The sequence below is a fragment of the Delphinapterus leucas genome, chromosome 19, assembly GCF_059928025.1.
Source record: "Delphinapterus leucas isolate spDelLeu-1000000601 "Yukka" chromosome 19, BTC_Dleu_Yukka2, whole genome shotgun sequence".
In the NCBI taxonomy this organism is placed as follows: Eukaryota; Metazoa; Chordata; class Mammalia; order Artiodactyla; family Monodontidae; genus Delphinapterus; species Delphinapterus leucas.
Window position 1 is genome coordinate 52807724 of NC_143147.1, and position 26314 is coordinate 52834037.

The 26314-nt window shown below is 42.5% G+C and overlaps 2 protein-coding genes and 1 pseudogene across 2 annotated transcripts in view; 2 read left to right on the forward strand and 1 right to left on the reverse strand.

The window, feature by feature from the left end:
• Positions 1-8267, reverse strand: part of CCDC43 (coiled-coil domain containing 43) — a 15376-nt gene extending 7109 nt beyond the window's left edge. Inside the window, exons 1-4 of the mRNA XM_022565173.2 lie at positions 8009-8267; positions 4051-4138; positions 2227-2362; positions 851-909 (exon numbers count right to left, since the gene is read on the reverse strand). Of these exons, the coding sequence (XP_022420881.1) occupies positions 851-909; positions 2227-2362; positions 4051-4138; positions 8009-8212 (487 nt within the window). The 5' untranslated portion in view covers positions 8213-8267. The remainder of the gene's footprint in view (positions 1-850; positions 910-2226; positions 2363-4050; positions 4139-8008) is intronic.
• Positions 8268-8363: 96 nt separating this feature from the next.
• LOC149746774 (protein tyrosine phosphatase type IVA 1 pseudogene) lies at positions 8364-20339 on the forward strand (annotated as a pseudogene).
• A 3410-nt stretch (positions 20340-23749) lies between these two features.
• The window catches only part of DBF4B (DBF4B-CDC7 kinase regulatory subunit), a 28750-nt gene continuing 26185 nt past the window's right edge, over positions 23750-26314 (forward strand). The window contains exon 1 of the mRNA XM_022565180.3: positions 23750-24287. Coding sequence (XP_022420888.2) covers positions 24092-24287 — 196 coding nt within the window. The 5' untranslated portion in view covers positions 23750-24091. The remainder of the gene's footprint in view (positions 24288-26314) is intronic.

Sequence of the window (26314 nt, forward strand, 5' to 3'; positions counted from 1 at the left end):
ATCCAGGCTACTTTTAGTAACTAGAGTATTAAAGTAACTGGCAAAATTTTTATGTACTTGGCATTATTAAAATGCCTGAAAAGAGTTAAGTTGTTTAACCTTACTAAACTTTATCAGGTTGCTTTTTACCCTAGACCACTAAAGCTTAAGTGAAAATCATGTTCTAAGGAAATAAGTTTAACCAGTTAGAAAATACCTAGCCAAAAACTTTACTCTTCATTTCTTACAACTTTGAAACATAACCCGTTACTACCAGACAAGCTCCTCTTTACACTTAAAACATAATTTTTTCTGCTTTAGTGCTTTAAAATGAGTAAGTCTCACTGAAATAACCCCCCTTCTCAGATAATCCACCATACTCCTCACCTTTAAGGCGGATTTCTAAATCCACGTTCTCTAGGAAGCTGCTCATAAGTGATTCTGTTGGTAGGGATTTTCCTCAGCACGTATGTTTCAATCTGTCCGTATTTTAACTTAAAGTCTTCAGTGTTTGTAGTCTCTTTCCACTGAATTATAAGATCTTTGAGGACAAAGACCAAAACTGCAATATTGTTCTATTTGTTTCCACATTGCTCGGAAACCCAGCACCATATGCAAGGAATATAGATTCTCATTTTCCCTTAGAAATTCTTTCTCTAACCCCTTCACAGTTCATGTTAACATATTTTCTTTGGGGAAAATTCTTGCTAAATTGACTATTTAGTACTGTCCTAGGACTGAGGCTCACAATGCTGGCCGGACCTGTGTCATTGGAGGTAAATGGAGCCCCCAGCAAGGACAGTAAAATAAAAACTGACCCACAAGAATATTCTATGGAGAAACACATGGGGATGGACACAGAGAAGGATACATTTCTCAGAACCAGTGCTCATCGTGGTGGCACCTGAATCATCCTTCTCCTCTGCTTCAGTGAGTGACGTTAAGGAAAGTCAGATGGAAAACAAAGGTTAGCACATCCCAACCCAACATCAGAAAATAGTGACTAAGGTGACGGGTAGGAAAAGCGCGCTGAATGGAAGGACTCTGTCAGGGATATGACGGCAGACCCAGGAGAGTCATCTTGGGAAGTCTCAACTTGGGGAAGACTGCTCAGAGCTTCTGTACAATCCTTATCTGTCAGAGGCTGAAAAGAAACTGAAGCTGGTCTAGGTGGACTGCCACATTACCTGGGAGCCAGGGGATGGCAAGATAACCTCAAAAACAGTGGTTCTCAAAGTGTGGTTCCCAGAACTGCCCCAGAACTTGTGAGAAACACACATTCCTGGGCCCCACTCTGGATCTACTAAATCTAAAACTGTGGGGCATAAGGCCCAGCAATCCTCCAGGAGAACCACTGCTTAAAACATTCTTTTCTAGCCCAAGAAATGAGATCTTGTAGTTGGAACCTCAGCTCTGCCAAACCTGGCAAGAAAAATCATGAGGCAAAACTAGAAGAGGAGTTGGCCCCAAAGAGCCTGAGAATTCTTTCCTAACCTAGTGACGTTTCTGGTATGATGTCCACTCCATTCAACCTGGCTCAGTAAGCTAGGCATTCCCTAAACAAACTTCAAATTCACAGGGAACCAGATCTGCCCCCACCAGCAACACTTGCTTTTCACACAGTCCCCGCTCAAATTCCAGGTTTATTCTGGTGTTGCTTTGGGGGGTTCAGTCTCACTTTTATTAATTATGTGGTCACTGGAATATTAAAAAAAAAAAAAAGATTCAAATGAAATTGCCCCAAATTTGGGAATCCAAATTCAAATCCAGGTTCTAGTCCTGGTTTTGCTATTAATTCTTTGAATGTCTCTGATCACCCATTCATCGCTTAGTGCCTCAGTTTCCTTATCAACTGTGAAAAAATATAAAGATGGATTATACATGTAACACTGTACTTCATAGAAAGGTATCATACAAATGTAAAGAATCGTAAGTGTAAATCAACTATAAAGAATCACAGCTAGAGCATATTTTCTGAAAACATAATAACAGTGGTCCATTCAGGCATTATTTGTTTCACACTGAAGTTTTCAGGAACATATAGATTGTGTCTTAAAAAATGTAAGTCCAGTATCAACCATTCCAACATCATTCCTCACGCCCACCGAGGGCTACAGATCACTGCCATTTCAAAGGAGAAAATTAAGCTATAGAGGGGGATTGGCAGCTTCCCAGAGCTCACTGTAAACCAGCAAAGGCTTTTGGCTCAAGCCTCAGGGAATGGCGCTGAGACTCCAGAAAGGATATTCCTCTTCGTCTGTCACGTCAGCATACTGCGCCAGGAGCGCAGCTTTCCTCTGCTTCTCCTCTTCTGACACCATCCTGGGCTTCACCACAATCTGCGCCTGCTTCTCAATGAGGGTGGCAATGGCCTGGACCTCATCTGGGAGGTGGTGGGAGGGAAGGGAGGGACAACAAGGTTGTATGTGAGAGGAAACACGCTCACCGAACCACTAGTCCACTACCCTGGCAGTGCTTGGAGAAAAGGCAAGGGCATCTGCTGACTCCTTAGAGCTCTGGGGTGCAAAGGACGTGCCTCGGGGGCCAATGAGAAAGGCAAGGAAAGGCCGTGAAGGCCAGGCTTTAGGTCTCATATACATCTTCAATCAGAGCAGCCCTGCTTTTACTTGTTTTATATATTGAAGTTCTGCTGCTTTAAAAAAAAAAAAAAGGTTAAAAAGCACTGCATTAGAACCATAGACAATGAAGCCTCCAAACATGAAACTTTCTCTCCTCTCAGCTCAGAAGCCAAAGAGGGAATCTAGCACCAACTTAAGTTGGCCTATTTCATGTTGATAATTATGCTAGGTGAAATTCTTATACTATTTTAAAATAAAATCATCTGTTAACTTCTCCATTCTCAAAGAAAGGAGGCAATGGTGTAAAGCAGTGATTCTCATGCCTGGCTGCATATTAGAATCATCTGGGGGAGCTTTAAAAAAGATAGCAATGCCTGGGTCCCCACCCCAAAGATGTTTATATAATTGGTCCATGGTGCAGCCCAGGCACAGGCACTTTTATTTTTATTTATTTATTTTTAAAATTTATTTATTTTATTTTTGGCTGTGTTGGGGCTTCATTGCTGCACGTGGGCTTTCTCTAGTTGTGGCGAGAGGGGGCTACTCTTCACTGTGGTGCGTGGGCTTCTCATTGCAGTGGCTTCTCTTGTTGCAGAGCACGGACTCTGGGCACATGGGCTCAGTAGCTGTGGCATGCAGGCTCAGTAGTTGTGGCTTGCGGGCTCTAGAGTGCAGGCTCAGTAATTGTGGCACATGGGCTTAGTTGCTCCGCGGCATGTGGGATCTTCCCGGACCAGGGATTGAACCCGTGTCCCCTGCATTGGCAGGCGGATTCTTAACGACTGTGCCACCAGGGAAGTCTTGGCATTGGCACTATTAAACGTACAGCAAGCAATTCTAGTGTACAGCCACGACTGAGAACCCACATGCAGATGGCTTAGAACAGATTCTGTTCAGTTTGGATTTATGATTTGAGCTTTCTGCAGCTGATTTGTCATCCTAATGGTAACATCTCTTTCATTTTAAAGGGTGGAGGGTTTAGCTGAATAAAGTAAAAGACCAATCATAATTTGTGTTATGAAATGAGAATATGAAAAAGATGGGAAAATATAGTTGACCCTATACCTGCAGAGCAAATCTACAAGGGGGAGTGGGAAGAGGAATGAAAACAAAAAAAGAAAAAACCACAATGAAGAGAGCCATGGTCAGCTGAAGCGGAAAAGTGTAAAAGGAAAAAAGAAAACCAATGTTCAGTTAAAAAGTTAAAGTAGGACTTCCCTGGTGGCGCAGTGGTTGAGAGTCCGCCTGCTGATGCTGGGGACACGGGTTCATGCTCCGGAGCCTGTGCTCCGCAATGGGAGAGGCCACAACAGTGAGAGGCCCGTGTACCGCAAAAAAAAAAAAAAAAAAAGTTAAAGTAAGCTGCTCTGTGTTTGCCAGTTTAACTTATTTTAGGGCAAATGAGCATCCACTGGAGAAAACTAAAAACTCTTTCTCTAACACCTGTAGAGTAAAGGTTGTTGGAGGTTAGACGTAAAAACTCCAACTCTACCTTCTTTTTTCACTTTGGTGACAACATTCTGAGTTTCCGACCATCGTTCCACAATCTCCTTGCAGATGTTAAGAAGGGAATCTTCTTCCTGGTTGGAAAAGTAGACCAATTAATTTCCTGAGAGCCCTCAACCTGAACAAAGTCTATGCAGAGGGCAGAGCTCCCCCTGCTGGTGATGAGAAGAAATCACAGGGAGGGTTTGGGAGCCACAGAATAGAGATTATGTTTCTCTTCTGAGGCTCCAAACACAGAGGTAATCCTATGTGTGAGTCCCAGAAGCCACACCTGCTAGGTCAAGAGCACCCACCCCATCCTGTCAAGCTCCAAAGGAAAGGATTCTCACCAACTCAGGGCAGTCCTTCTCCTTTTGGGGCAAAAACCTGTTGCTTGAGTCAAAACTCTATGAAATCTTCCTTGGCCAATTTACTCAACTCAGAACACTCTCCAAAGTTTATCAACTTTCTTGCTGGAACACATCCACGAGCTTGCTGATCCATAATAAAGAGAAGTTAAGTGAGCAGATGGTCTCCTATACAACCATCCCTCTGTCCATTTTTCATAAGCAGACATATTCTGCACACCAACCAATCTTCCTCCTTAGCATGGTATGACAAAAAGGATGTTGGCTTTGGTGTCAGACTTACTTCAGTTCAAATCCCAGATCTATGAGCAAGTTTCTTAACTTTTCCAAGCTTCACATCTTCCCAGGATTTGAGAAAGGATGAATGTGTATAAAGGGCCTACAGTCCTAACCGCTGGTGGTCCAGCGGTTAGGACTCTGTCCTTTCACTGCCGTGGGCCAGGATTCAACCCCTGGTCAGGGAACTAAGATCCCACGTGCTGTGCACCGCCAAAAAAAAAAAAAGGCCTACACCACTGGGCAAAGAACAGACATTTCAACAAATATGGGTATTTCCCTCCATCTTCATTATGGCTGCCTTCACCACCTTCACCTTCTACCCCTCAGGATGAGTTGTCAGTGTTCACATTTCCTAATGTGTCAGGCACTGTTCAAATACATAAGAACTCTCAGAGTTCTTAAAACAGTCTCAAGAAGCACTCTCAATTTAGAGATGAGGAAACCAAGGCACAGAGGTTAAGTAACTTGCCTAAGGTGATACAAGTAATAGGTGGATTAAATAGGATTTGAACCCAAGCATTCTGGCTTTGAGCCCACGTTCTCAACCGTTATATTACACCATCTCTCAGAGAAAAGTAAGGAGAGGCAGAACACAGACTTACTATGGATATCCTTATTCTGTACCCAACAAAGGATTCCATCCTCTACCCTGCATACTTTTAGCATGCATGCCAGACATATTGGACTTCTTTGGTCCAGAGTTCCTGACTTGCAAGGATCCCCAGCAGGAAAAGCGAAGGGAGAGGAAAAGAAAAAAGGGTAGGAAAAGGAATGGAGAGGCAAAAGAGAAAGGGCACTCTTGGAGGACGAGGTGGTTTATTCCCCCAATCTCCTCATCCAAACCAAAGAAGTTCATTCCTCCATTCGTTCATTTATTCATCCAGATGGTTCCTGCCATATTCAAGGCACTAAGATGAGTGCTAAGAGATGAATGAGAAACAGTCACTAGCCTCATAACACTTACAATTTAGAAGGCTGGTATATAAACAGCTGTGACGAAATGTAATATCCTGTTTACTAAACTCATTGTGATAATCATTTCATGATGTATACTGTACACCTTAAACTTATGTAGTGCTGTAAGTCAATTATATCTCAATACAACTGGAAGAAAAAAATGTAACATCCTCCTTAATGCTATGATCCTACTTAAAGCTGCTCACCCCTCCATTCCACTCCTGATCCTCTTACAATGCTCCTTTTTTCCTAGCACTAATCATTTTCTAACATACTATATAATTTACTGATTATGTCTTTCCTTACCGGAATATAACCCTTTGAGGGCAGGGATTTCTGTCTATGTTGTTCCCTAAAGTACCCCAAGCACTTAGGGCAGTGCCTGGCCGATGGATATTTTTATCCATCAATAAAAATTTGATTAATCAGTCAATCAGCGCGGGACTTCCCTGGCAGTCCAGTGGTTAAGACTTCATCTTCCAATGCAGGAGGTGCGGGTTAGATCCCTGGTGGGGGAGCTAAAATCCCACATGCCTCACGGTCAAAAAACCAAAACATAAAACAGAAGCAATATTGTAACAAATTCAATAAAAGACTTAAAAAAAAATCAATCAGCGCAAGTGCAATCAGAAGGAATAAAGGGAAGGATGACAGAAGTTTTTGTTTACTGTCATTTGCTCCCAATTATATATACTATTCTTGAATCTTACCTCAAATTGTTGCTGACAAACTTCTAAATTCCTAATATTGAATCTAGCCCAATATGGCAATTGATTTGGCTATGCCTTTTGTTTTTCCTAGAATGGGATTTGGTACAATAGTCTGGAGCTTTTAATAAGCAGCCCAACTGAGAGACAACAAGCAGTGCTATGAGTGATGTGTTTGGTCTATACCATATTCATTGGCCTTGCTGCCCTGTAAAGTTGCTCCTCAGTTTTCATGGACAGGACCCCTGCCTCCCCATATCATTCCTGGCCAATTCTTCCCAAAGTCATTTTCTACATAGAAGGGGTTGGGAAAACTGTGAGAAAATTAAGCATGGTGTGTGAATTGGGCAGAGGGGGGGAAGCCACCTTAAAAATGAGTTTGTCTTCTGCAGTTTATGCAAACAAGAGGGAGACACAAAGAACCAAATCTGGTCTAGATAACTCTTCTACCAAGAGACTGTTAAGAGTCTAAGGCAAATTCATGCCTGCCTTCATCAGCAGACATGCAGTTCTAAGTAATGATACAATGTAAAGAACAGGTTAAGGAGCTGGTACCAATGAGTACCCAAATTACTTCAACTTCTTTTTCATGGTGTCTTTAGAAACTTCCCAGTGGGAAGTTTTTTAAAAAGTAACTTAAATTGCTTGCCTCCTACTCTTTCCCTCTATGACCTGCAATGTAATAGTACAAGGAAAGAAGTTATTCCACTGTGTTGTATTTCCACTGAACTTATGAGTTGCATCACAAGCTGTGTTAAGGCTTTCCCATTTATAGGTCAATCTCACCAGAGCAGGCTCTGGAACTAAAAGGGGGCCCTTGCCAGGAGGCCCTGGGACAGCTGCACTAGTGTTATGTTTTAACCACGTGACCAGTCAATGAACTGCACTTTCACCAAGTAAGTGTAGGTAGAGATGAGGGCAGGAGAGATGATCAGGCTGGAAAAGTGGACATCTTGGTGACTTACCACTTAAATACAGTTTAAAGCACAATTTCTGAATTCTTGAATCTGCTTCTAAAAGGCTAAGTATCAAGTTTATCTCTCTTCTTTAAAACTCTGATCTCTCTTACTCCCCAACCTACTCCCCCCAATGATTACTGCATTTCTAAATACAGTAAAGGATCAAGCACAAAATTTGTTTCCATTCTGCCTAGGCGTGAAAAGACCTCTACCGCCTAAACTGACCTTTTTTGGACTCCTACCTCCAAAATAGGAAACCGAGAGGGTACCTCCTGCAGGCTTTTGTCAGGGGCACTGCCTCTTAAAGGGCACAGACATCTCAGAGCACTTAATTCCCCCCTCTGAACACTGTCAGCGGATGGGAATGAAACTGGTTGTTAGACGTTTATGATAAAACTCATTTAGACATTTCAACGCCTTTGGAAGAATACTCACCCAGCTCATCCACAGGCATCTGAGAGGGCCTTGTCCTCAAGAATAAGGTAAAGCCTTTCCTCTCTATGCACCTGCAACCTTCCGGCTCCCAAAACCCTGGATGGGGAGCAACCCCCTTCCCCCGAGGCCCAGGGCTCAGAAGAGTATTCCTCTCCCAGGTGAGACCACTAATCCTCTGGGACACCAAGTACGGGAAAGGGGATACGAAGTACTGACAGGGGCCGGCAGAGAGGCTAAAGGAATGTGTCCGGGCTTCTCACCAGGAAAGCAGAGAGGATACCCTGAAGAGCGTCCAGCTTCTCCTCTTCTTCCTCCTCCTGAAGGACACCCAGGATGTAGGCACCGTAAACGGCTCGGTCCACTCCCAGCGCCTCCAACCGTCCGTCTAGCCACGATTCAAAGCCGCTGCCCCCTCCATCGCTCTCGCCGGAGGCAGCAGCGGCCTCTGCACTGGGCGCCGCCATCTTGGGGCCAGGGTCCTGCCAGCCCCCAGGGCGCCTACCGCAGCGCCTGACGGGCCGCGCCAAGGGCTCACTGCGCATGATCAGAAGCGAAATCCACGCCCCGGCGCGCGGGGCGTAGAACCTAGTCGACTCGTAGTGACCTGCTGGGTGTTTTGTACCTTCTAAGTAGAGCGCGTCTTGGTTTACGCACGGTCATGTGTTCTCTCAGGAATCCAGGCTGGTGAGTAGTCTTAACCGACTCTTTTTTTACAGTTGGGGAAGTTCGGAGGGGTTCGGTGACTTGACCAAAGTCACGCGGCTAATAACTAAACGGGACTGGAACTCACCTTCGATTCTAGCGCCTCGACCGGCCTCACCAAGCCGCCCTTTCACGCCACTCGTGGGAAGCTAAGCCACCCACTCCCACACAGCTTTCAAGGAGGAAACAGCTGGCTCTGTCCGGAATGCCCACTGTCTCTATCAACTGCTACCACCTGCACCTTTCCATGCTCCTCCTGTATGAAAATTCAAGCTCCAGAAAACCTTCCCTGATTCCCTGCAATCTGTGTTAAGACCACTGCAGTGTGCTGCGGTTGCTTCTCTCCATTTACCATGCTGTGCTTAACGCGCTACCGGACACATAGTGGGTGCTCAATAAATGAACAGGCAACCTCGAGTCATTTCTTTCATTCACTCAGTCAACACTTACACAGAAATAACTCCGAGGAGCCTTCTTTACCCATTGTCAAGCATTATCTAAGAGCTTTTGATACATTATCTCTTTAATCCTCCCAGCAACCGTGTGAGGAGATGCTTTTATTGTCCACATAGTAAAGATAAGGAAAATGAAACACAGAGTCACACAGTTACAGGGAGCCCAACCAGAGGCAAGTGCGCCTGCACAGCAGGCGGAGCCTCAGATGGCTCTCAAAACACCTGGCTCTGGGCTGAAATGAACTACCCAAGAACCCGGGTTAGCTTTCCCTGAACTGCAGAGGGGGCTGGCAGGTCACTGGCCTGACTTTTTCATTCACTAAATATTTATTGGCATTGCTGCTAGGCACTGATATATAAAGATAAATGTCACAAAAGCTCTCCCTTCAAAGGGTCTTCAGTGGAAACAGACATGTTTAATCATGACAGTACAGTGAGATAAGTGTTTCAGTATCTAATGGAGATTGCAGTAGGTTGCCTAGAAGAAGATTAGGTTAACATTGCCTGTTGGATGGGAGTTGGAAACCGGAGATGGGAGATCTAGGAAGGCTTCTGGTGGAGGCGATACTTTCACTTTTTTGAAGAACAAGTGAGAGTTTTTTAGGCAGAAAGACTAGAAGAGAAAGGGAGCAGACCCAGATGCATGGCACTGTGTGGGCCCTCCAGAGAATCATGGATGGCTTGAGCAGCAGAGTTCAGATAGAAGATTTTCAAGGGATGACAACAAAAGGAAAGGAAGGGTCTTATATATCTGGCAGAGCGCCTCCTGAGAGAATCCTCTACGCTTATTATCGTTGGGATAATGTAAATGAATGAACATGGAACATTGTAAAGCTCAGTAGAAATACAGGATACTGTGACTATTAGCCCCATGGCTTCTGTGTGCTCCCTGAGTTAGAATGTGACAATAATGGAGTCAGAGGCCGGAGTCAGCCCCCAAAGACTTGCCCCTATTTCAGATCCTCAGATGTACTTTCTAACCCAGTGGCTGTCTTGCAGGTGGGGTTTGTTGGTTAACAGACTTGGGAGCCATCATGACTCAAGGATCATAGTTTGAGGTCAGAGCCCCCACGATCAGAAAAGGAGCACAGGGGACTTCCCTGGTGGCGCGGTAGATAAGACTCCAAGCTCCCAATGCAGGGGGCCGGGGTTCGATCCCTGGTCAGGGAACTAGATCCCACATGCATGCTGCAACTAAGGAGCCCACGTGCCGCAACTAAGGAGCCCACGTGCCGCAACTAAGACCAGGTGCAACCAAATAAATAAATATTAAAAAAAGAAAAAGGAGCACAAAATTTTGTTCCTTTTTAAGTTTTCACTTTGAAATAATTACAGACCCACAGGGAGTTGCAAAAGTAGTACTTAGAGACCTGTGCATCTTCACTCAGTTTCCCCCAATGGTAACATCTTACATAGCTATAGTATAATATCAAAATCAGGAAATCGATATTGGTACAGTGCACAAAGGCTTTTTGAAGACATCCTAGAAACTTCTTACAAAACTGAGTGAAGGCTCTACAGACCCTGCATTTTACAAAATCCTCATTGGCTATTTTATTACAAAAGTTATAGCTCATAGTTCAAAAAACCAATTCATACCACTGGACAAATGACAGAAAGCTTACAGAAAAAAATCAAGATGGCTTTTTACACTGAAAAAAAAGAGTCATTTATAACTTTTAAAATATGCAAATTAAACTTGCAATGAGATAACATGTTTTCTTCTTAGATTTAAAAGTCTGATAATACTGTGTTGATCTGACATTGGGTAACAGGCACTGGAAAATGTTTCTGCAGAAAGTAAATCGGTACAATCTTGTTGGAGGGCAATTTGAAAAGACCCAGCATTTATCCTTCTGGGAATTTATTATAATACATGCATGTGTGCAGAATGACATATTTATAAGGATATTCGTTGCAGTGACGCTAATTGTAGTGAAAAGACAGGAATAGTCTACATTTTATCTATAGGAGACTGACTCAAAAAAGCCACAGAAGGAAGTATTGTGCAGCCATGAAAGTGGAAGAAGCTCTTTATGTAGTGACATGTAACAAAATTCAAGATACATTGTTAAAGAAAAAAGTGAGGCTCAGAACAGTATGTAATGTTTGCTACCATTTGTGTTTAAAAAGTTGGAGGGATGGGGAGAAATACGCACACATATCTGACCTGGCATGTGCATAAAATATCTCTGGAAAGATACACAAGGGAATGTGAAGAGGGTCGTCGCTGAGGAGGAGAACTCAGGGAGACTAGTTTTAAAACATCTTGTTTTAAAAGTATGAGCTATTTGTTATATTAATTTACCTTGCATCTTTTTAAAATACTTATTTTATTTTTGGCTGCATTGAGTCTTTGTTGCTGCATGTGGTCTTTCTCTAGTTGCGGCGACTGGGCACTACTCTTCATTGTGGTGCATGGGCTTCACATTGCGGTGGCTCCTCTTGTTGCAGAGCACGGGCTCCAGGCGTGAGGGCTTCAGTAGTTGTGGCACGAGGGCTCAGTAGTTGTGGCTCGCGGATTCTAGAGGGCAAGCTTAGTCGTTGTGGCGCATGGGCTTAGCTGCTCTGCGGCATGTGGGATCTTCCCGGACCAGAGATTGAACCTGTGTCCCCTGCATTGGCAGGCGGATTCTTAACCACTGCGCCACCAGGGAAGCCCCATCTTTTTGTTTTAAAGAAATAATGCCTCCAATCTCCTTTGCTTCCTTCCCTACCAAGAGGTAACCTCTATTCCTGAATTTGGTATTTGCCCTCCTCTTGAATGTTTTTAAACATAGTACATATTACTACATATGTAATACATATTATAACATATGTGTGTATGTATCCATATACAATATATCACATTGTTTTGCATGTTAGACTTTTCATTCTACAGTATGCTTTTTTCACTTAAGATCTTGAAAATATTTACCCATGTTGATACATGTAGCTCTTATTCATTCATTTAAAGCACTGTATAGTATTCCAGTGCTTGAATATAGCCCAGCTGATCCATTTCTCCGCTGATGGACATTTAGATTATTTCCCAGTTCTTCAAACAGTGCTTCAAGTCACATTCCTTTTTATGTCTCCTTGCCCACCTGTGGAAAAGTTTCTCTAGGCCAGCAAGCATCAAACATATTTTTGCCACATCCTCTTAGCAGGAAAAATATTTTTGCTGTGCACCCCTAAAATATGAATATGTATTTATTTATGAAATACATATGTGAACCACTATTCCAAATTAGTATGTCCATCATAAGATATACAAAAAGATAACTGTAAAAAGGGCAATTGAAAAAAGAAAGAAATAATATATTACAAATATTTATTTATTTGTAGTACAAAAATCATTAGTGAGGGACTTCCCTGGTGGTCCAGTGGCTAAGCTCCACGCTCCCAATACAGGGGCCCCGGGTTTGATCCCTGGTCAGGGAACTAGATCCCGCACGCCGCAACTAAGACCCAGTGCAGCCAAATAAATAAGTAAATATTTTTTTAAAAAAAATCTTTAGTGAAAATAACGTGGCTGAATATGCTTCATTACTTTCCCACTTATTATTTATTATTTATTTAAAATTTTAATTGTGGCAAAATGCCCATAATATAAAATTTGCCATCTAAAGCACTTTTAAATGTACAGTTCAGTAGTGTTAAGGATTCATTATTGGCAAGAGTTTCTCTTGAACTTCAGTGATTTTCTCACGCATTGACCAGCTGACTCTCTTATTGAACCTGAGAGTTTGTACTCACACTTGTGTGTGAGTCATTAGGATTATTTGTAATCTTAATCTTGCTTCTTTGGAGGAATCTTGTTAAGCCTCTTGTTCACTTTTGGGGGCTAGGAAAATCCAAATAGCATAATCTGTAATTCCATTTATCTGGGGATTTGTAAACTGTGGAGAGCAGTGAAAAACACGTCGCCAAACCCTGAAAAGAAAACACAGACAACCCCTCCAAATATGAAGCTCCCTTACCCTTTACCCATATAACTCACTTGCTTTACTTCATAACCCAGGATCTCTGACAAGAGCACAGGGAGGGCGCCAGCATCAGTCTGTTTCCTAAAGATTAGTAAAACTTACTTGTTTTTCTTTTGAATAAAAAAATATATTTAAATACTAATGCTTCCTTTTGGCACCTCTGTGATTATCTTGTGTCTGAAGGGTGCACATCTCTCTTTGGAGACCAGGATGTACCTAGAAACAGAATTGCTGAGTTGAAGGGCATAAACCTTGTGGATATCACCATATCGCTCTCCCAAGGGCTTGTCCCAGTTTGCATTCCCACCCTTGCCTTCACATTTTTACTAAAACTTGCTTTTAATATACTTTAATTTTTGCCAGTCAAAGGGGTGTGAAAGAGCATCTAATTTAACTTGCATTACTAGTTTAATTTGCATTTAACTACTAGTGAGTCTGAGCACTTTTAATACATTTATCAGCCATTAAAATTTCCTCATCTTTTATCAGCTTGATGCTTTGTGACAATCTAGAGGGGTGGGATAGGGAAGGTGGGAGGGAGGCTCAAGAGGGAGGGGATATAGGGATGTATATAGACATATAGCTGATTTACTTTGTTTTTCTGTTTGTTAATTTTTATTTATTTATTTATGCCTGTGTTGGGTCTTCACTGCTGCGCACAGGCTTTCTCTAGTTGCAGCGGGCGGGGGCTACTCTTCCTTGCGGTGCACGGGCTTCTCACTGCAGTGGCTTCTCTTGTGGACTACGGGCTCTAGGCGCTCAGGCTTCAGTAGTTTTGGCCCACGAGCTCAGTAGTTGTGGCACACGGGCTTAGTTGCTCCGCGGCATGAGGGGTCTTACCGGATCAGGGATCAAACCCGTGTCCCCCGCATTGGCAGGCGTATTCTTAACCACTGTGCCACCAGGAAAGTCCCAGCTGATTTACATTGTTGTACAGCAGAAACTAACACAACATTGTAAAGCAGTTACACTCCAATAAAGATACAAAAAAAAAAAAAAAAGAAAATGAGCAAAAGACATGAAGATATTTTACCAAATAAGATACACAAGTGGCAAATAAGCACATAACAAGGTGTTCAACATCATTAGCCATAAAAGAAATGCAAATAAAAAACACTCTGAGTGAAAAAAGTAAAAAAAAAAATTTCCTCATCTTTGAATTGCCTGTTTATATCCCTTGTGGGTTTTTCTATTGGATCATTTGTTTGTCTTTGCCATGCTAATTTGTAGGAGTCTACTTTTTCTTTTTTCTTAATTTTTTCATTAATTTCATTAATTTTTCTTAATTTCATTAATTTCTATCCTTTATTATTTCTGACCATCTGTAATCTTTGGGTGTAATCTTCATTACACCATCTGACCATCTGTAATCTTCATTTTCTGACCTCTCAAGGTGAACACTTAGCTGATTCATTTTCAGTCTGTCTTATTTTCTAATATAGCATATACATTTAAGGTCATACATTTCTCTCTGGTTACTTAGCTGAATTTTACAACTTTTTAAAAGGAATCTCGCATTTTTTGATACATCGTTTTTCATTGTTGCACTTCTAGATATATTACAATTTCCACTGTAATTATTTTATTCTCCTATCATGAATTATTTAGAAATGTGGTTTTTTAAATTCCAGAGTAGTGCATTTTGTTTTATCCTTTAACAAACAAAAAAAAACTTACCTTTTTGTTTTTGATTTCTAACTTCATCATATTGTGGTCATAGGATGTGTTCTGTATGATGTCGATTTTTTGGTATCGGTTGGTACTTTAGTGGCATAGTATGTCAATTTTTATAATGTTCCATGTGTACTTGAACATATTTTCTAATATTTATATATTAATGTTTGTTAGTTATATCATTGAATCTTTTATATGTTGCTAATGTCGTTTTATTTTTGTTTCATCTATCATCTGTTTTTTGGAGAAAAGTATCTTAAAATGTCCAGTATATTTGTAGATTTTACAGTCTTCCCTTGTATTTCTGGCTTAAATATTTTGATGTTGTTAGAGTCATATAAGTACCAGGTTATTTCGTCCCTGGCAAATTGTTTATCGTCAAGAAATGACACCTGTATTCCTAATAATCCTTTATCTCTTGAAATCTATCCTGTCGGATTTTAATATCACTGTATCAGTTTTCCATTTTGCCCTACACTGAGAGGCAGCAGAGAGCAATGTTAAGAGCATGGACTCTGAAGTCAGGCTGCTGGGGTTCAAATCCCAGCACTGACACCTTCTAGCTGTGTGACCTCAAGCAGGTTTTAACCTCAGTGTTCCCATGTATAAAATGGGTGCAGTTACTACCTATCTCAAAGGATTATTATGAGGATTAAACTAATTACTATTTTTTTAACCTAATTACTATTTTTAAAGCACTTTGAACATCATAGTAAGCACTCCATGTGTATTTGTAAAATTAAATAATTAAACATATATATGTGCAGCCCTTTTCTGTGTCACTATTTTATAGGTATTTGTCTGACCAACACCATATAGCTGCTAGATACTGTAATGCTGCAGTAGATACCTTTATTACATAAGTCATATCCCATATGTCTGAGTGTATCTGTAGAATAACTCCTAGAAATGGGATTGCTGGGTGGAAAGATATGTGCATTTGTAATTTTGCTAGATAGTGCCAAATTGCCTTACATAGGAGTCTGGTGCAACCCCAATGTATGGCAATTTGGCACTATCTAGCAAAATTGATCTTTGCCAGGCTGTTAAGTGAAAAATGGTATTTCAGTATAGATGTAATTTGCATTTCTCTTATTTTAAGTGAGGTTGAGCATATTTGAATGCTCTTTGTATTTCCTTTTCTGTGAATGTGCCTTTACCCATTTTCAATTCGGTGGTTGATCTTTTCTGGATCTATTTGTTAAAGTTTTTTTAGATATTGGGAAATCAGTCCTTGTTCTATGATATAAGCTGATTTTTTTTTCTAAGCACTTCCTCTCAGGAATCAAGAAAAACAATGAGAGAGAACAACTTGAATTATTATCTCAAAATATTTTTGCCGAGTGGTAAATGCTCCCTTTTTCTGTTCACAGACTTTGTGCTAAACACATCTTTAATCTTTAAAACCTCACTTCCTGGTAGATATTATCTTCACTTTACAAATGAAAAAACTGAAGATCAGAGAGATTCATTTTTTTTTCACTCATTCAACAAATATTCATTAAGAACCTACTAAATTGGGCTTCCCTGGTGGCGCAGTGATTGAGAGTCCGCCTGCCGATGCAGGGGATACGGGTTGGTGCCCCGGTCCGGGAAGATCCCACATGCCGCGGAGCGGCTCGGCCCGTGAGCCATAGCCTGCGCGTCCGGAGTCTGTGCTCTGCAATGGGAGAGGCCACAACGAGAGGCCTGAGTACCGCAAAAACAAACAAACAAACAAAAGAACCTACTAAATTATTGGGGCTTCCCTGGTGGCGCAGTGGTTAAGAATATGCCTGCCAATGCAGGGGACACGGGTTCGAGCCCTGGTCTGGGAAGATCCCACATGTCGTGGAGCAACTAAGCCCGTGCGCCACGACTACTGAGCCTGTGCTCTAGAGCCCGTGAGCCACAACTACTGAGTCCGTGTGCCACAACTACTGAAGCCCGTGCACCTAGAGCCCGTGCTCCGCAACAAGAGAAGCCACTGCAATGAGAAGCCTGTGCACTGCAGCAAAGAGTAGCCCCTGCTCACTGCAGCTAGAGATATCCCGCACGCAGCAAAGAAGACCCAATGTAGCCAAAAATCAAATAAATAAAATTTTTTAAAAGTTAAAAACAGAGAACCTACTAAATTCTTTATTTAGGGGATACAGCAGTGAGTAAAACAGAAAAGGTCCTTGTTCTATGGACTTACATTCTAGGGCGGCAATATAGACCACAAACAAGAAAACAAATTAGATACTTTCTGATAGTGGTAAGTGCTGTGAAGAAAATAAACCGAAATGGTGTAACTGACAAGGAATTGGGGCGCTACTGTTAGGTTGTGTGGTCTCAGAAGTCCTAGCTGGGAAAAAAATGAGATTTGATATGCCTAAAAGGGAAGAGAAGATCTGGGAAATGGAACTGTTAGTGCAAAGGCCCTAAAGCAGGAACAAGCTAGGCTTGTTCAAGACTCAGAGAGGTTTGGTCTGAGGAGCAAACTGGGAAAGCCGCTCGGAGTTTTTGAAAAGGAGGGTAATGTGATGTGATTTTGTCAGTGAGGATAAGGTAGGTTCTGGTTTTGGGCCCTTTTCCATTTTTTAAAATGGAGAATGCTAGGGCTTCCCTGGTGGCGCAGTGGTTGAGAGTCCGCCTGCCGATACAGGGGACAAGGGTTCGTGCCCCGGTCCGGGAAGATTCCATATGCCGCGGAGTGGCTGGCCCCGTGAGCCATGGCCACTGAGCCTGCACGTCCGGAGCCTGTGCTCCGCAACGGGAGAGGCCACGACAGTGAGAGGCCTGCGTACAGCAAAAAAAAAAAAAAAAAAAAAAAAATGGAGAATGCCAAACAGCTTTTGCTTATGTGTGTATTTGTTATTTATTGCTGTGCAGCAAATCAGCCAAAATTTAATGACTTAAAGCAACACTAATCATTTATTTTCTCTGGGTTTCTGCGGGCCTGCAATTTGGGAGCAGCTTGGCTGGAATTTTATGACTTGGGATCTCTTGTGAGGTTGCAGTCATCTGAAAGCTAGACTAAGGCTGAAGGATCTGCTTGCCAGATGGCTCAATCACAGGATGGGTAAGTTGGGGCCAGCTCTTAGCAGGAAGCCTCCATTCCTCTCCACGCAAGCCTCTCCACAGGCATACTTGAGTGTCCTCATGTCATGGCTGCTGGCTTCCCCCATATCAGGTGATCTAAGAAACAGCAGTACAGATATTGAAATATCTCTTATGACCTAGCCTCAGAAGCCACACATTATTATTTCCTCAATACTCTATTGGTACATAGCCCTGTTGGATGTGGGCATGCTATCAGGAGTCGAGGATAGTCAATGCAGGCCATTGTGGAGACCGGCTACCACAATGTGGGTATCTTTAAATTTATACTAATAAATATATTTTATGTATTTGTGTGTATATATATTCTTATAAAATCATATTTGATATTTACCATCTTAGGAATTAAACCAAAATTTTAAAATACTAGTTTGTTCATTTAAAAATAAGCCCTCTGAGATGGGATAGGGAGGGTGGGAGGGAGGCTCAAGAGGGAGGGGATATACATATAGCTGATTCACTTTGTTGTACAGCAGAAACTAACACAACATTGTAAAGCAATTATACTCCAATAAAGATGTGAAAAAAAATAAAAATAAAAAATAGGTGGGGCTTCCCTGGTGGTGCAGTGGTTGAGAGTCCGCCTGCCGATGCAGGGGACACGGGTTCGTGCCCCGGTCCAGGAAGATCCCACATTCCGTGGAGCGGCTAGGCCCGTGAGCCATGGCCGTTGAGCCTGCGTGTCTGGAGTCTGTGCTCCGCAACGGGAGAGGCCACAACAGTGAGAGGCCCATGTACCACAAAAAAAAAAAAAAAAAAAAATAGGGACTTACCTGGTGGCACAGTGGTTAAGAATCTGCCTGCCAATGCAGTGGACACGGGTTGGAGCCCTGGTCCAGGAAGATCCCACATGCCATGGAGCTACTAAGCCCATGTGCCACAACTATTGAGCCTGCGCTCAGAGCCCTCGAGCCACAACTACTGAGCCTGTGTGCCACAACTACTGACGCCCACACGCCTAGAGCCCATGCTCTGCAACAAGAGAAGCCACTGCAATGAGAAGCCCGCGTACCACAACGAAGAGTAGCCCCCGCTCGCTGCAACTAGAGAAAGCCCACATGCAGCAACAAAGACCCAATGCAGACAAAAATATAAATAAATAAATAAATTTTTAAAAAATAAAAATAAGCCCTCTGAGGGACTTCCCTGGTAGCACAGTGGTTAAGAATCTGCCTGCCAGTTCAGGGGACACAGGTTCAATCCCTGGTCCGGGAAGATCCCACATGCCGCAGAGCAACTAAGCCCATGCACCACAACCACTGATCCTGTGTGCCACAGCTACTGAAGCCCGCGCGCCTAGAGCCCGTGCTCCACAACAAGAGAAGCCACCTCAATGAGAAGCCCGCGCGCAGCAACGAAGACCCAATGCAGCTAAAAATAAATAAATAATTTTTAAAATAAATAAAAATAAGCCCTCTGTGTGTTAACATAGATGATGCATTTTTAATGGAAATAGAATTAGAAGAATGGCATTATTGTACATTTCTGCAAATCTCTTTAATACCTGATTTAACAGAAGAGTGTTGGAGTCTCATTTTTGCCTCTGCATACTCCACTGAACATTCATGAGAGAAAGAGAGCAAAAATGGATAATGAGCATTTGGTGTCCTGAGAGTGAAGCTACAGGAGTGGACCTTTCTTGGGATAACCAAACCTACGCCAAGAGAACAGGCTGGAGACAGGTTCTGTGGTGCTCTTGGTCACCCATTTATGGAATTTCAGAAGGGCAGTGGAGATTACTGCCAGGCACAGCATGACCTCTGTGCAGACAAGTGAACTGTAGAAATTCATTACTACTCCACCGAGAAGCCCCCATAAAAGTGGTTAACCTGGACACGGAAGCGTGGAACTGAAATCCTCAGAGCATTGTACTTCCTTTCTACTGCCTCAGTATCACTGGATTGAAGAATTGCTGCTTTTTGTTAGGAGGTTCATTTCATTTCCCATTACTCCCAATTTCATACTCAAAAGAACTGAGAATTTCAAGTGGAGTATATTGAAGTAGACTCAGTTTCTTTGCATCATTTCTGTATTCAATTTTTAAAATTCTTTCATAAACCCTACTGAGTGTTTTTTAACTAAATTAACATGGCTCAGATGATCCATGCAGCTCCTGTGGAAGTCACTTACAAGAACATGAGATTTCTTATTACACACAATCCAACAAATGTGACCTTAAGCAAATTTATAGAGGACCTTAAGAAGTATGGAGTTACCACAATAGTAAGACTATGTGAAGCAACTTACGACATTACTCTCGTGGAGAAAGAAGGCATCCATGTTCTCGACTGGCCTTTTGATGATGGCACACCACCATCTAACCAGATTGTTGATGATTGGTTAAGTCTTGTGAAAATTAAGTTCTGTGAAGACCCTGGTTGTTGTATTGCCATTCATTGTGTTGCAGGCCTTGGGAGAGCTCCAGTGCTTGTCGCCCTAGCATTAATTGAAGGTGGAATGAAATATGAAGATGCAGTACAGTTCATAAGACAAAAGCGGCTTGGAGCTTTTAACAGCAAGCAACTTTTGTATTTGGAGAAGTATCGTCCTAAAATGTGGCTGTGCTTCAAAGACTCCAGTGGTCATAGAAACAACTGTTGCCTTCAGTAAAACTGGGGTGCCTGATGCCATTGCTTGGAAGTGGAAACTAGATGGGATGGAATTCGTCATACGTGTTAGCCAGCACGTTGGCTTGGTGAAGTCTGATGAAGCTTCCATAGGAGTGTTGAAAAGCAGTTTTACCAGGCCAGAAACCTGGCAGAATTGCAACCTCTATGTTTGGGCTATGATCAACCTACTTGGACACTTAGCAAAGGATTCTTGCTGTTCAGCATTTAAAATGTGCTTATCATTTGTACCAATTGACCTTTCCTGAAATCATACAGTATTGAGTCATGTCTTTAAATCTGTTTCCATGCCAGAGTCGTATCAATATATAAGACATTTAGAAAGACTAGGTGCCAAAATGCCCAGGACAATACTTACATATTTTTTGTATCATATAGGACTGAAATCCCAGGAACTATGAACACTCTGGACCTTGTGTGGTTTATTCCTTCCATCATCTCAAACATAGAAAGGAGGGCCTGTAAGGTTCTTTGCTCACAGCTCCCACATTCATACCAGTATACATCAGATTTGCTCTTTTTTTGTTTTTAATTAACCAAGTCTCACAGTGATTATCTAATGTCTTTCTGTAAATCTCATTTTGTGCTGTTATAGAAGACCTCCATTTTGAAAATCTACATTGTACAGAAGCACATGTTTTTAATGTCTCCAGACAAAAAAAGCCTTAATTTTAATGTTTGCGCTTTGGGGTGCAACTTACATGGGGGGGCCTGATGAAAGAATGGGAGGAGGCTATTAAGTACTTTTAGTAAAATGTTGCCTTTGTCTTGTGCAGGACATATAGAACATGCCCTTTAACTTAGTAAATATTTTTTAAAAGGTAGAAATACTTTGTTATTGTAGCTAAAACAATTCTTAATCATAAAATTTCTGAAATTCTTGTAATTATTTTTCAAACTTATCTGAAGTTGTTTACCAACTTAATTTTGTTTGAAGTGTGATTCCCAACCTCTCTTGCAAAAAAAAAAAACAAACAGAAGTGGGTTTACATTTAATACTTTATATGCCTTTTGAGCTGTGTAACTTAATATTTGGATACTTGACAATTTGTTTTATTATGTAATTGATAATATGGTGATGTGTATTAACGTTAGCTCAACCATATATTTATACTGCCCGGGAACATGTGGTTATAGTTCTGTGGGAGAAATAATTTGTCAGTGTTCACCAGCTTGTAAAAATCTAGTGCGAGGGCTTAAACCTTAAATAAATGATGAAATGCATTTATCGTCATTGAAAAAAAAATGGGTAATGATGTTAATATCACTGTAAAAAGTTTCAACCTCATGGAACCTTCTGAAAGGGCTGAACCACACTTTGACAATCTTGAGCTAGAGTCTGATATGGAAACAAATGATGCCCAAATCTCAGTAGGTTACAACAACAAAGGTTTATTTTTTTTTTTAAGGTGAATGGCTTTTTTTAAAAATTAATTTATTTTATTTCTGGCTGCGTTGAGTCTTCGTTGCTGCATGCAGGCTTTTCTCTAGTTGCGGCGAGCGGGGGCTACTCTTAGTTGTGGCGAGCGGGGGGCTACTCTTAGTTGTGGTGCACGGGCTTCTCATTGCAGTGGTTTCTTCTGTTGTGGAGCACAGGCTCTAGGAGCGCGGACTTCAGTAGTTTTGGCTCATGGGCTCAGTAGTTGTGGCTTGCGGCGCTAGAGCACAGGCTCAGTAGTTGTGGTGCACGGGCTTAATTGCTCCGTGGCATGTGGGATCTTCCCGGACTAGGGCTGGAACCCGTGTCCCCTGCGTTGGCAGGTGGATTCTTAACCACTGTGCCACCAGGGAAGCCCTATTAATCATGCTACACATCCATTATGGCTTGCCCATGGTTCTGTTCCAGGTACTCTTCACCAAAGAACCCATGTTGACAGGGCACCCTTTGGCTGGACATCGCTAGATAGGGGAAGAGAGAACTTGGTAAACCAGCCTGCCTTTTAAAACTTATTCTTGGAAATGATGTGTCACTTTTTTCCTTGTTTCATAGCCAAAGCAAGTCGCATGGCCAACCTGGATTCTTCAGAGCTGAGATGTATACTCTTCTGCAGGGAGAGGCCCCATGGGAAGGGATACCAAGTATATGTGGTATATAAACTTCTACCATGGTGCTTAAAGAATATCACTGGTTGCTCATGGAGAATGGATTATACTGGGAAGAGGTAGGAAGCTATTCAAGAGTAGAAGTATGTTAGGAATTGACTGCAGTATTTTAAGCAAGAAATAACCGTGGGTTGGACTACAGTGGTGGCAGTGGTCTGATTCAAGATGTACTTTGGAGTTGGTAGAATTTGTTCTGGGAGTGGGGTGGGGATAAGGGAAAGTACTGAAAGATAACTTATAGGTTTGAACAACTGAGTGGATGATGTGACATTTACTGAGATGGGACGGGCTGAGAAAAGGATAGGTGAGGTTTTTTTGGGGCGTGGAACAAATGTTAAACATCTTAAGCCTGAGATGCCTATTTTACACCTAAATGGAAATGTCTAGTAGGTACTTGATTATGTGTCTGGAGATCTGGGGAGATGTCAGAACTTGGGCGTTAGCATAGAGCTGAATTGTAAGGCCATGGAGTTGGAAGAGATCTCCTTGGGAGAAAGTGTTAATAGGGAAGAGAAGAGGGCTGAGGGTTAAGGGCTAAAGCCTTGGCCTACGCCAACGTTTTTAAATGGAAGTGGCTTTGGATCCAGCAAAGGAGGTTGAGGAGCCATTGAGGTAAGATGAAAATGGGTAGAAATGGAAGCAAAAAGAAGAAAGTGTTTCAAGAAGGAGGGAGTAGGCTGTTTCAATGTTCTGTAAGTCAGATAGGATTGGGGAAAATGCAAGTCACAGTTGATAAGTGGAGGGGTGAGGATCAAACTCTAATTGGGTGAGTTGAAGAAAAGAAGGGAAGTGAGGAATGGAGACACCACTTTTGAGAATTTTTTTTGGGGGGGGGTTGGATAAGTGGAAAAAGGGAGACAAAAGATGTGAAGATGAAATTGTGTGTATGTGAAATCTTTATGTAAACTATAAGCTTTAGGCTTATTCTGTTAGTTATTATTGAACTCCTAGGAATTTCAAACTAGCTTAGTGTGAAGAATCACTAAGATGCTACTGCTAGTCTCCAGCTTGCTGGCTATTAAGCCTCAAAATATCTCCAGCCTATGAAAAGCCGATACATGAAGAGACAGAAATAGAGAACAGAGCGGAAAACGAAGGGGAAGGGGGGGAAAAGGTTTGCTGAGTTAATATTGTCCTCCCAGGGCCCCCGTAGGGCAGTCTCGCAGCTCTTACGTAATTTTAGAGGCGGAGACGACAGGAAATTTAAACCGAAGCCGCGGCCCAGGGCACCTAGAGAATGATGTTATAGTTGCAGAGGAACAGCCGGTGCACGGGAGGCTGAAAGCTCATGGAACCCGCGAATGTGATACGGCGGCCTTAAAGGAGTACGGAGGCCGAGAAGGAGCCGAGAATTTGAGGAGGGAGCCGGGAAAGGGTACGGATGCCGGGAAGGGGAAGCAGGGGTGAGAAGCAAGGCGGAAAGGGTCCTAAGAGTTAAAGAAGGGTGCGGGGTTGGGAAGTGGGCGCAGGAATTGGGGAGCAGATAGGTCCGGGAGCTGGGGAGAGTAGAGAGACCGGGAAGGGGTCACAGGAATAGAAGGGATAGAGGTCTAAAGGGGGCAGAGGGACTGGGGGGACAAGAGCCTGGAGGGAGGCACGGGAATTGAAATGTAAGGCAAGGGGTGGCGAAGAGGCCACGGGAGTTGAGGGAGCAGAGTGTGAAAGCGGGCAGAGGGACTGAGGGATAAGAACCTAGAAGGAGGCGCGGGAATGGAGAGGGGACATGGGTTGGGATGGAGTTGAGTCTTGGGGTTCCTGGGACCCTCGATGGGAATTGTGCGGGGTTTGGGAGGCGGGAGGAGGGGATGATGGAAGGTCGAAGGCTAGTGAAGGTGGTTCAGCTGCTGTTTTGTCCTTCTTTTTCAGGCGACGATTGCCTTGAACTGGAGAGTTCAATGGCTGAGAGTAGGCTCCGGGCTCCGGACCTAGGTGGGTAACAGGTCAAACCTAGGGATGCGAGGTCACAGTTGCAACTCCCGCCCCAGAGTCTCTTGGGAAGAAAAGGCCGAGAAATGTTAGTTCTCTTAAGGTTTTCTAATTACTTTGTGTGGCGGAGGGGGAGTGGGGGAGTGGAGTATGTGTTGAGGGATGTCATGGATCATTTAGGAATTCATGATAAAGGTCAAACAAGAGCTTTCAGTCAGATATTATGAATAAGATTAGAAGACTTGCTAATTATTAACTTATAAAACCCGTATCCATGGTTATTTTTACCATACAATTCTTAAAGTTATCGATAAACGGCCCCACCCAATTAGGTAAGTATTCTAGCATGTAGTCACTTCCCTCGCTACTGCCTTCTCCCCTCTTAGCATCATCTAGTTTGAGTCCTGGATTGTTACAGGTATGCCATTTGTTTGTTGCCTTTCAAATGGTGATACACCTCACTAAATTATTTACTCTCCCTTCCCATGTCTGTTGCTTTCTTCTGGATCTATTTCTCTTTTTGCTGATGAACTTTCTCCAAGAGTGTTTTCAAAAGGGGGCTTTATGTGATAAACTTTCTGAGGCTTGTATGCCTGAGAACATGTTTATTTCACCCTTGTATTAAAATTCTTGAGTCAAAGTTTTTTTTCCTTCAACACATTGAAAAATGACGGTGGTTTCTTCTTGCAAAAAGCAGGTGCTGTTGAAATTGATGTCGATCTGATTCTTGTTACTTAGTTTGTGACCTGCTTTTCTCTGTAGAAGATTTTAGATTATCCTCTTTATATTTGTTCTTAAAATTCACTATACCATAACCATGTGTGAATTTTGGAGGGTTTTAGTTTTCATAAAAATAAAATTATGAGAAATGAAAACAAAAATTACAGTTTTATGCTTACACAGTTTATTTTTATTTTTTTAATTTATTTATTATTTATTTTTGGCTGCGTTGGGTCTCTGTTGCTGCGCGCAGGCTTTCTCTAGTTGGGGCGAGCGGGGGCTACCCTTCATTGCGGTGCGAGGGCTTCTCATTGCAGTGGCTTCTCTTGTTGCGGAGCACAGGCACTAGGTGCACAGGCTTCAGTAGTTGTGGCTTGCGGGCTCTGGAGTGCAGGCTCAATAGTTGTGGCACACGGGCTTAGTTGCTCCGCAGCATGTGGGATCTTCCCGGACCAGGGCTTGAACCCATGTCCCCTGCATTGGCAGGTGGATTCTTAAGCACTGCACCACCAGGGAAGTCCCTATGCTTGCACAGTTTAAAAGGCCAAGGTATGTCTCACACACACACACACACACACACACACACACACAAGAGTGGGAGTTGCTCCTCCTTTCATAACTCCTGATTCCCACTCCCTAGGGTACAACCATTTATGCTCTTTTAGCTATTTCTTCTAGTATTTACCTTCTTATTTCTAAATAGCGTGCTCATACTGCTTTTGTTGTTTTCAATTTTCAATTATATCTATTGACTTTCTGATATAGAGGATAAAGAGATTTTTCTGGCCCCCTCTCCTCTACATCACACATAAACACATACACATTTCCCTCCTCTCCTCCCATTCCCCCAATATATATGTAGTAATTTTTGTTGTCATTTTTGTATTTACATTATGATGATATTAGCTGAGCCATATAGCAAACCGAAGTAAGCTTTGTTTTCTGTGTATGGATCACTAATTCATGTCTAAATATAAACCAAATATAAACCTTCTCTCAATACTTTCAAGCTCATCAGAGAATCAGTTTCTTCTTTGTGGGGGACATACCTCCTGAGACCATTTGTCTTAGTACTACAGTCTGGTCCAGCTCTGCACTAGGCCTGTTGCACTGATTCCATCCTAGGATCTCCCTTCATCATTCTGTGGAATTCCCTTTGCTGCTTTCCTCTGTAGGGTTCCCTGTGTTCTAAATTCCATATTTTCCTCTCTTTGTTTACATCCTCATTTTGGGTGAGTACATCTTCTAGTATAGCTTCCTGAGAAAGGGTATGTGACAAGTAAAGTTTTTGAGACCTTGTAGGTATGACA